The sequence below is a fragment of the Spea bombifrons genome, chromosome 8 (assembly GCF_027358695.1).
Source record: "Spea bombifrons isolate aSpeBom1 chromosome 8, aSpeBom1.2.pri, whole genome shotgun sequence".
NCBI classification, from domain to species: Eukaryota; Metazoa; Chordata; class Amphibia; order Anura; family Pelobatidae; genus Spea; species Spea bombifrons.
Genome location: NC_071094.1, coordinates 33,272,227 through 33,283,586, shown reverse-complemented (window position 1 = coordinate 33,283,586; position 11,360 = coordinate 33,272,227). Strand labels below are relative to the sequence as shown.

The 11,360-nt window shown below is 39.5% G+C and overlaps 1 protein-coding gene across 1 annotated transcript; it reads left to right on the top strand.

Annotated features, from left to right (window-relative positions):
• Window positions 1-3,422: 3,422 nt before the first annotated feature.
• BRS3 (bombesin receptor subtype 3) lies at window positions 3,423-7,330 on the top strand. Its single transcript, XM_053473575.1, has 3 exons — window positions 3,423-3,952; window positions 5,703-6,054; window positions 6,807-7,330. The coding sequence occupies exons 1-3, from the start codon at window positions 3,522-3,524 to the stop codon at window positions 7,212-7,214; spliced, it is 1,191 nt and encodes a 396-aa protein (XP_053329550.1). The 5' UTR covers window positions 3,423-3,521; the 3' UTR covers window positions 7,215-7,330.
• The last annotated feature ends 4,030 nt before the right edge of the window (window positions 7,331-11,360 follow it).

Below are 11,360 nucleotides of genomic sequence, written 5' to 3'. Positions count from 1 at the left end.
GGTAGAAACCACAGAACTGCAGTGAGTGATCATGCTAAGCACCTAAACTGTTACCAGGTCTCCGGCAATGACTACAAAAATCACCCCTTTCTCTGTTTGCAGATTTCTGTGCAATTATGTAATTTCTCATGTTTTCAGAATACATATGTTATTGTGATTATTCTACATGCTGTAACGGTTTTTTGGCACATTACTAAAAGAATCATAGCAAGCATTAAGCTCTGTTTATGGGTTTCGGAATTGTGAATTATATTATTCCGTTTGGGTTTTTTGTTCATCACAAAATGAAAACTTAAATGTTAAATGGACAGTTTAGTGTCTCTGACACGGCCAACGTATCCCTGACTCTGTGAGTACTTTAAAATTCATTCATCAAACACCCTTTTCTGAAGTTCTGTTACACATCTACAAAGTCCAGCCTGGTCAATGTTTACTAATCTACGCCACTACATGATTTTACAAAGCTAAGAACGGTTAAGAACGTTACTCTGGGGGTGACATCAATTGTTCCACGTCTTGTATTGCAAGCCATTATGTTTTTCTGAAATAGTGAATTGTTTAACTTGTCACTTGAAGGAAGAAGTGCAATTTTCTCCTTTCCTGAACATTCTCTACATTGACTGAGATTCTAATGCATTTTTTTATTACACTGCATTTATCATGACATGCTGTCAAAAATCATCATGCTCTACATTCATGATTTCTGCTCTTATTATCATACATGAGTCCATAAGTCATGCTATTCTTGCTCAAAACCTTGTGAAAACATCAAATAGTATAGCAGATAGTATGGATCTACCAGTATACTTTTTGGTGTACTGGTATGGACGAGATTTTTACGTTCATAGGATTATTATTACTACTTCTTAAATCTTAACAGCTAAGTAGTAATATTAGAATGAAAAAAAAAGTATTAGAATATGCAAAAGGGACACAAGTGCAAGAAAGTAGAGAATGTTAAACTTTATGGTCACAAAGCAGAATAAGAATTCTGGATCCAGGTCAAAGCCCGCGCTTAAAGATGATAAGATGATGATGTGGTATCAACCATAAATATTCAGCTCAGATGAACTAATAGAGGGACTGCTCCCAGACGCAGGGCACTCACTTCTGTACCATCAAGTCCTTGTTACTGTTAATTTTGTCTTAGTTATTGATAACGTTGTATTCTCCACCATGGCAAAGGCTAAATAAAATGTAAATGTAATGACTGTGATACAATAGTGTCTAGTAACTTGCATTGAAGAGTTAGCTATGGATTAAAATGTTCAGCTTGTTAAAGAGAAAAACAATATTAAATTTATGATGTAATATAATAGAACCTGAAAGGTTTTTGTGAAATACAGATTAAATAAGAGCTATTTCCATCATACAGACTCTCAACCGGACAAGTTCTTAAAAGAATGGGAAAATATATTCTGCTGCACCTTATCATCATCTATATCATTCTTTTTTTTTCATCGTGCAAAGACACTTAATGGCATCATCTTCCATAGTGTTCATCTAAATCATCTTCTAAATCACTGCTCCGCTGATGGCCGCTATTTACACATATTAGCGCTAGGCTTTAAATTAGTCATATTATTATTAAAATGTTCCTTGCAAGCACTTGGTAGCCGATTGGCTTTGGATGAATATTATATGACTCTAAACCATATATATAGGTTAAGGATAAAACAAAACGCCTGTGGATTGCCCGAACAGACAAGCGGTACATCTTCTAATGATAATAATATATTTGCAGATCATGCAATAGGACTGGTGATAGAGGTCTTGATTATTTGAGTGTTAATACACAGTTTCAGTATTTAAATAAGTTCTACTGATTACTGCCAGGCTCCTTCACCACCCTCTTACTATATTGAGAATATTCGCTAAGACGTTGAGTGGTCGGTCAAGTTGATCCTTAAATAGCTATGAGCCTTTAGGGAAATTCTGGAGAGCTCCCCAGTATATAGATATGAATGCCTCAATAACATACTGCAAATCTTGTGTTTTATTCTACAATGAATACTAATAAGGCACACATTTATATGCATCACTGAGCAAGTGAGAGATAAGTGGTGCAGCCTCCCAGCAGAAGTGGTCGATGTTAACACAGTGAGGGAATTTAAACATGCATATGAAAGGCATATCATTACACTGACCAATAACGGACCTATTAAGTTTTGAGTCTTTACAGCAGGATAAAAAGGGTGAATGTCCTTACCTGCCATCAAATTCTATGTTTCAAGCACATAATTAACCTGGGTAAATAATATCTTAAATTATATTTTGGTATAATTTAGTTATTTACTAAATTACTAAGCCCATTTCTTTGCTGTGAGCATCACAAAGCACTCTAATAAGAGATATAAAGGAGGAGGTCATACTAGTAAAAAATAGATAGCAGGGTTGCCGAAGATCACAATGCGTAATGCCAAGCGTCAGCTGGAGTGGTGTAAAGCACACTGACACTGGACTCTGGAGCGGTGGAAACGTGTTCTCTGGAGTGAAGAATCCTGATTCACTCTGTTGGGCTGATCTGGGTTTGTCAGATGCCAGAACGCTACCGGAATGATGGTATAATGTTCCAGGTATAATGTTAATGCCACAGAATACAAAGACATTTTAGTCAATTGTATGCTTCAAACTTTGTGGCAACAGATTGGGGAAGTCCTTTCCTATTCCAGCATGACTGTGCCCCAGTGCCCAAACATAGTTCCATAAAGACGTGGTTGGATGAGTTTGGGGTGGAGGATACTGAGTGGTCACGCAGAGCCCTGTCCTCAACCCCCTGAACATGAATTGGAATTCTTATTGTGAGCCAAGCCTTCTCATCCAACACATTTCCCACAGACACACTCCAAAATCTCATGGAAAACCTTCTCAGAAGAGTGGAGGTTGTTATAGCTGCAGCTGTTATAGTTAACAGGCAAAAAGACATAGAGTGACGAAGAAGAAGAAGCAGCAATAGGAAATGGTTAAGGAAAGAAACATCTAAAAAGGGTTAAATGGAGAAAGTAATAAGACAAGAGTGGAAAGCAAAAAATAGGATAATTGTCGCTAAAAACTAATAATTCTCCAATGACTTTAGTATATTATAATTGGTATTATTACTATTATATTTGTATAACCAAAATAGTCTTAGTGACCCATCTCTAACATCCTATTTACATTATACTAGATCAATAAAGAGGTATTTAGAATGCCAGCTCTTCCAGCATCACCAAGAACATTTGCTTAAAACAAACGTAGGGAATAATGTGAAGAGAACACATCCCCCAAGATTCCGGCGTGAAAATTCAATAGTAATATTCAGTACCTCCCACACTGTTCAGAGCATTTGTGAGCCCTAGTCTAAACACTCTTTATGGTTGATGAGTGCCGGAGGATATGGAAGATATGGCTTTACTCAGATAGTTCAGATTTTATCACATCCAATAAATCTGAAGATTTCCAAGCTCAGCGCTAGAGCATTTAGTTATGCGTCTCATCACTGAACTGAACTGGAAGATATTTGAATAATCTTGCTAGAGAACATGCCTGAGAATTTCATGGCACTTAACCAGACTCTATCCCCTGCTGCAGACAGTACAGCTTCTCTGAAAGCATCTAATGGAAGTGCTACTTTGTATCAAGATGATAGTGATGACCTGTCACCGGGGCTGGAAATACTGGTAATAATATCCGTCACATATGCCGTTATCATTTCAATTGGTCTCCTTGGGAACACAATACTTATAAAAGTATTCTTCAAAATTAAGTCAATGCAGACCGTTCCTAATATTTTCATTACAAGCCTGGCTTTTGGAGACCTGCTTCTTCTGCTGACCTGTGTTCCGGTGGATGCTTCCCGCTACATGGTAGACACATGGCTATTTGGAAGAATTGGCTGCAAGATCATATCATTCATACAGCTTACTTCAGTTGGGGTATCTGTGTTTACCTTGACAGTTCTCAGTGCTGACAGGTGAGAAATTACTTATTTTTTTTTACATTTGTATTCTAACATTTTCTTTATTAATTTTCGATAGATGAAGGTCAAGAGTTTACCTACCTAAAAACCATCATAATTTACACTGTAGAGTATCGTGATAATATTGTTTGTCGTTCCATTGTATGGATTAGCCCACAACACTTAAAATAAAGGTATTTGATTATCCTTAAAATAAATATAAATGGATCAACAGTCACTTGATCTTATGCATTAATGAAAGAACCATCAGTGTTTATATGGCGATATCATTAAAGGTCATTGATAAGCTCTTGGTAATTGATTTTGGCAATATCGATTTAATGATTCTCCAAGCTAAAAGAACACTCACGACAATTTCTTTTATATGACAGGTTCCAAAAATGTGCATAGAAGCAGAGTGAACCCTGTTTTTGTGCTATATAAGATGATAGATAGATAGATAGATAGATAGATAGATAGATAGATAGATAGAGAGATAGATAGATAGATGGATAGATAGATAATCAGAATGTTCTCAGAGCCTCCCCATGTCTGGTAGAGGCATCTGTAGAGTTTCTTTTATAGACACACTAGAGCAAGCGTAGGTGCCAGTAAAGCTTTAGGCCCAGTCTTTTGGGGGTCTTGGGCCCCTCATAGTGCCACATTAGTGTGCTCCCCATATATATGCATATTTTAAACATCAGTGCATTTAAGGAAGAAGTGGAGGTTTCCTTGGCTCACTGTAAACTCCACTAACATGGAGGGTCCTGGAAGTAGGGAAAAGTGGCTTTGTGTTCCAAAAGGGACCCTTGGGAAAAAGGGAGTGTTTTTTTTTAAAACAGGGGGGCCTAGATCTGGGTGGATTGTCTTAAAAAACCAGGACAACTGGGAATAAGTAGAAAGCTCGAGGAAGAGAGGGTGGGCTTTCTTAACATGGAGGACATTTTGGAGGAGTAACATGATGGGCTGTAGAAGGGTGGAGGCCCAAGCCCTAAGTTACTGCTGTGACTGGTTCTGTCTCTTATCTTATTAAATATCCATGTATTATAAAGATTCTGAGCTTTAGTAATCTTAAATTGTTGTACAGAATTAGCATTATCTGGATACCTGGAAACATTGTGAGTTTGGTACAGAGGCTCCAGAAATCATTGATGATTACGGGGTCCCTGGAGCAGTTTTTCTGGGACTGTTTGTTTCTACAAATATCCTGGTGCGCTCTGAAAAGGCAGGTGGACCATAAGGTGAACTAGCTTTGCTTTACGAATGATATCATGATCACCAGGTGATCACAGACACAGCTGGCAAGACTTTATCATGGAGGCCATTTTAATCCATTCATTATCTATTTAGCTACAATATATGGGTGTACAGTATTAATACAGAGGACAAGGCACATCGTACTCAAACATCACCCGTACTCTGTTGTGATGGTTAAGAAAAGGTCCTTCATATACTGTTGTTCCTTGACCCCCCCCCTAGTTATTTGTTTTAATAGAACTTCTCTCCAAAAGTACCCACTTAAAATATTTAGATGCGTTGTTTAAATTGTCTTAGATATAGAATAAATCTTCCACAAAAAAAATACACACAAATTCAAGGTTTAAGCAAATTGGTTTCAATCTCTCCACATAATGACTCCTGCAGCGCTTGTTAAGGTTTCTCTTTCAAGATTGCAATTATTATGCTAATTTCTAAAAGGGAAAAACGACTGGAGCTGCTAGAATCTGCCGTCTCCGCTAACCCACAGATTTTGTTTTATCAACAGGTACAGAGCCATTGTGAAGCCCCTGGAACTGCAGACCTCAAATGCGGTCCTGAAAACATGCGGCAAAGCGCTTTGTGTCTGGATGATTTCAATGCTGCTCGCTGCTCCAGAAGCGGTCTTCTCGGATTTGTATGAATTCAGAAACCCCGAAAAAAACACATCTTTTTCAGCTTGCGCTCCTTATCCGGTATCGGAGAAAATACTGCAGGAGGTGCATTCTCTGATGTGCTTCTTGGTGTTTTACCTTGTCCCATTGTCAATTATTTCTGCCTACTACTTCCTCATTGCAAAAACACTCTACAAAAGCACATGTAACATGCCTGCGGAGGAACACACGCACGCCAGAAAGCAGGTTCGTCATATAAAAGCATTTTTAGGAGAAGGTGTATGCTGAAATAAAGGAGTTTGTATTTCTTTTATTGACTTACCTGGCTAAATAGAAACAATAAGAGGAAAGGGAGGAGAGGACATATAATAAATGGCATATTATGCATAATACAGTCTATACGAGAGACACAGAAATGTCTGCTCCTAAACTGGGTCACACGCACACTTGCTTCTATCCCAACACATGGGTGAAAGAGATCTTCATGACTGTGGGATTGGTGTCAGCTGGGGACAGGTTACCCAACGATGTTTGGTGGACAGAAAATGAACCTCCTCAAGTATATGTGTAATAGACTGTCTGGAGGGGGGCAATTGCTTACCTTAGCTGGTCCAAGTTTTTAAGACAGGGCCAGTGCCCTGGGGGGTGGGGGTGGAGTGGGCCATGTAATGTTGTGTTGTGTGACCCTACAGTAGCAGTGCACAAGGCTCCAGGTAAGTGTGTGTGTGTGAGAGAGAGAGTGTGTTTCTGAGTGACAGTGTGATATGCACACGCGTGCAGCCAGGGTTGTTTTTTCTTGGCCCCCTTGGCTGAAGGTGTCATATATGTTCACATGCCACTGTGCACAGCTGGGGAGGACTATCGCTCTTGCACAGAGAGAAAGAGAGAAAGTGATAGGAGGCAACAACCTCTATAAAATACTTTCTGCAATGTCTTATCAATGTGTGTTTTTTGTTACCTTTTCAAATTAAGTAACTCATTATTTTTTTCCTATCTAGATTGAGTCTCGGAAAAGAGTCGCAAAGACGGTGTTGGTGCTGGTTGCTCTCTTTGCCTTCTGCTGGCTGCCAAACCACATTCTCTATTTGTACAGATCCTTTACGTATCACTCGGCTGTAAATTCATCATTGCTTCATCTATCGGCCACTATATTCGCCCGGGTATTAGCGTTCAGCAATTCCTGCGTCAACCCATTTGCACTGTATTGGTTGAGTAGAAGTTTCAGGCAACATTTCAAAAAGCAAGTATACTGCTGTCAGACACAAGCACCACCGAGCCAGCTGAGCCCTACGCACAGCAGTACCGCCACAGGGATTACCGCCATTAAAGGCAACATACAGATGTCGGAGATCAGCGTAACCTTACTGGGAGGTTATGACATGAAGAAAGAGAGTGACAGCATTTAGCATTATATGCTTCTAGAAATGTATATATATTTATACAGTAACATTGTTTTTACTCCATTGTTATGTTCTGTTTACTATTAGGTTGGTTTTTTTTTTAAAATCTTGTTACTATAGTTTAGTAATTCTGTGCTTCGGGAGGTCTTCTTAAAGCTGGTAGGGGTAGATATCGGAAAGCACACCAATGGCAAACTGACTTTATCCCTTTAAAACCAAACTATTAGTGAATTAGACGGCAATGGAGTGCACATACTGAGATGTTCTGATTTTATATATCTCGGTTTAAATACTTCTCCATTTAATCCCTTTCTCTCTCCTTTGCTTTTTAACTCATATCCTATCTTTCATCGTGCGCTTCATTCTAACTATATGTCTATATATATATCTTTATATACTATGGTTTAAAAGTTTGGGGTCACTTAGAAATGTCCTTGTTTTGACAGAAAAGCAAATTCTGTCCATTAACGTAACATGAAATGGATCAGAAATGCAGCACAGATGGTGTTAATGTTGTAAATGACTATTGTAGTTGGAAATGGCTGATTTGTTAATGGAACATCTACATGGATGTACAGATGCCCTTTATCACTCCCATCACTCCTGTGTTCCAATGGTACGTTGTGTACGCAAATCCAAGTTTAAGTTTAAAAGGATAATAGAAACCCTTTTTGCAGTTATAGCTAGAAATGTCCTTGTTTTCCATGAAAACATAGCAGAGGGCTAGATCGCTCAGTCCTCCCTTGGAAAACCTCATAGGTCCTCGCTGAAGCACAAGGTGTACCTGCCAGAGATAGCAAGACTTCCACCTCTCTATGGTGCAAAAGGCTGAGCCTTAAACTTGCTTTATCTCATCATAAACTATCTGAAGTGGTGCAATAACACAACGTTTAAGCAAGAAGGAAAAGGCATAGATATTGCTACCTCTACGAGACGCTACGAGAACGGCCATTAGATCATTAGAGCTCCATGTATCGCAGCCACTGCCTATTACAGTCCATGCCTCTTCCTTCGCTGCTCGTATCAGCACAAGGTCCTGCAATACATCAAACTCACGTATAACGTTCCACAGCAAACAAGATTCAAATTGTCTGCTATTTCTATAAGCTGCATGTAATCATCCTCATCATGACATCTCATCAATATGATACATATTCTTTAATTCTCACGTTGATTGGTGTATTCTGTGTTAGTTTCCTTACTGTGAGATAAAAATAAATATTAACTTATACAATTTAAAAAAAAAAACTGTTTTCTTTTTTGCTGAAACCTACCATCTTTTGAACAAGACAAAGTGATTTTCTATTGCCCTCAAAAATTGGAGAGAGTACAGTAGCTTGTGCTTTACATGTTACAACATTTTTTATGTATATGTTTATTAATTAAGTGCTAACAGTCCCGGACTGGCAAACTTAGCCGCCTGGTAGGGAAAGGAGCCCTTGGCTCGTGGAGCTTACAGTCTAAGCAGTAACAGGTAGTAGGTAAACCTACAGATATAATCAGGGGGGAAAGCAATTGAAGTTTACAGGTATGATTGGTGCAGTATTTCTTTGGTGACCACCCCATAACTAACACACACACACATACTAACATGCAAAGTTATTCTCTAACACTCACTCACCCTACACACACACACTCTCTTTATCTGGCTCCTTATCCCCCTGTTAGGAACCGGCTAGTGGTACAGGATTGAAAGAAGTCTGGTTGTAGGCGAGTACGAATCATGACAATGGAGCTACTAACTAAGGTGAGAAGAAAAGCAGAGCGGCCACGCAGGTAGTGAGCAGATACCCGGAGATAACAGCGGCTAAACCATCCTTGTCCAGTGGGCACTATGGCAGGCAGCAGGCACATGGTTAATCCAAAGGCAGGCCAGGGTCAATATGGCAGGCAGCAGGCACATGGTTAATACAAAGGCAGGCCAGGGTCAAACCTTACTAACACAAAAATAACATTTGAGTAAAACATGGGTATTACTTACCATTCCTCACTGTTGGAAGCAAGGACCCCGCAGTGCATTTGGTGCTAGCAGCCCAATTGTCAGAGAGAGAGAAGCAGGCAGTGTGATTGCCGGAATGGTAAGCGATGTTCCCCAAAGGCTCAGGGTAACAACTGCACAAGTGCAAAATACAAGAGAAAACCCAAAATAACACGTGTATTAATCAATAAAATGATACTTCCCTCAAGACTGCAGCTTCCAAAAAACACTCTTCCTTAAAGTGTGGAAATGACCAAATAGCACGGAATGGAGCGCATGTACATGAGGGAAAACAAAAATACAACACAATAGTGCAATATGTATACTCAAAATATAAAATGTGAAAATAAATACCACTCACAAGTGGACCGCAAATGGTGTGCTCATCAAAAATCCAATTTTCAAATCTTTGGTGCTGCAAAGAATAAAAGTGGACAAATGGTGCAGTATCTTCAGTAGTCGGATGTAAATAAGACGAATTTACACTTACAATTGCGATGGCACCACTCGAATAGAATAGTGCATATGCATATAAGTGAGACTCCACCGGAATCTTGTAAAAAAATGGTTTATTAAATCCCTTTTTTTACAAGATTCCGATGGAGTCTCACTTATATGCATATGCACTATTCTATTCGAGTGGTGCCATCGCAATTGTAAGTGTAAATTCGTCTTATTTACATCCGACTACTGAAGATACTGCACCATTTGTCCACTTTTATTCTTTGCAGCACCAAAGATTTGAAAATTGGATTTTTGATGAGCACACCATTTGCGGTCCACTTGTGAGTGGTATTTATTTTCACATTTTATATTTTGAGTATACATATTGCACTATTGTGTTGTATTTTTGTTTTCCCTCATGTACATGCGCTCCATTCCGTGCTATTTGGTTTTTAACAACTGCACAAACCTTGTGTTTCATATGAACTCATTCTGTCTTCACCTAACAGCCGTAAACCTAATAGATGCTTTCTGCATTCCATTTTGAAGAGCATATCGCCAAATTAACCCTGTATTAATATGCATTATAAAGCTAAAAGGCCATATTTTCTCTCAGTGAAAAATGAGATAAACATTTTACATTTACATATACATTTCTGGTGGCCCAGTGCAGAAAAAACTTGGACACCCGTGCCCTATAGATTCTGCCCATAATTATGTAGGGGGCGGGGCTGAACCAAACTGCGCATGCGCCAACTTCCGGTTTTGCCCCTCTGCGAGGGGGATTGTTCACGTTATAGGTCGTAATTGTGAACTGAATTGTTCACGTTATAGGTCACATTCAAGGTGGAAAAAGTTCTGACATGATTTATCTTTGTCTCATTCTTTAAAATCACAAGAACATGACATTTTAAAAGGGGTGTGCAGACTTTTTATATCCACTGTATCATAGAATCTGAAACTTTCCTGTAACTAATAGTGAATGTAGACTGTGTAGGTTGTTTGTTTTCCAACTTTACACCTGGCATTTTCTTCATGTATTAGATATTTGTGATCTTGGATCGCCATCTACTGGGAGCAACATAAACATATACTGTATTTGCTCAGTTATGAGAGAATTTTTCAGAGCAAACCATTGTCTTATATTCAAGGTCATCTTCTAATCAGACCTCAAATACAGGTCTGACTATAAGACTAAGATCCAGATTCCCCTCAGCGCTGCAGGGGACCTGGATTCAACTATCTGGCAGCTGGTGGACATTTGTGCGATGCGCGCAGACAACTTGTCTGCCCCATTAGACACCAAGGAATCTGAAGCATGGGGGGACAAGTTTAGAGATGCACTGGTAAGTCGGGGGATGGTGAGAGTGGCATATGGGGGGTTAAAAGGAATATCAGGGAGGAAGAGTAGCATATAGGGGGTTAAACGGAATATCTGGGGGCAGAGTGGCATATAGGGGTGTATAAGGCATATCTGTGGGTCAGAGTGGCATATAGAGGGGTTAAAAGGCATATCTGGGGCAGAGTGGTATATAAGGGGTATAAGGCATATCTGGGGGGTAGAGTGGCAAATAGGGGGTCAAGAGGCATATCTGCGAGGCAGACTGGTATGGAGCAGGTTCTCCAACTTCTTTGGAGGCTTTATGGAGAGACGGATTAACTTTTGGGCCAGTCGGGAGCTATTAGTATCACCCGGCATCTGTCTCTTATGATCTTTCGGAGAACCCTGG

Bases quoted from the DNA above. Each gene is read 5' to 3' on its own strand.
- BRS3 (XM_053473575.1), top strand. From the start codon at position 3,522: ATGCCTGAGAATTTCATGGCACTTAACCAGACTCTATCCCCTGCTGCA. The intron at 3,953-5,702 runs GTGAGAAATTAC...TTTTATCAACAG, and splicing joins ACAGTTCTCAGTGCTGACAG to GTACAGAGCCATTGTGAAGC. The intron at 6,055-6,806 runs GTTCGTCATATA...TTTCCTATCTAG, and splicing joins ACACGCACGCCAGAAAGCAG to ATTGAGTCTCGGAAAAGAGT.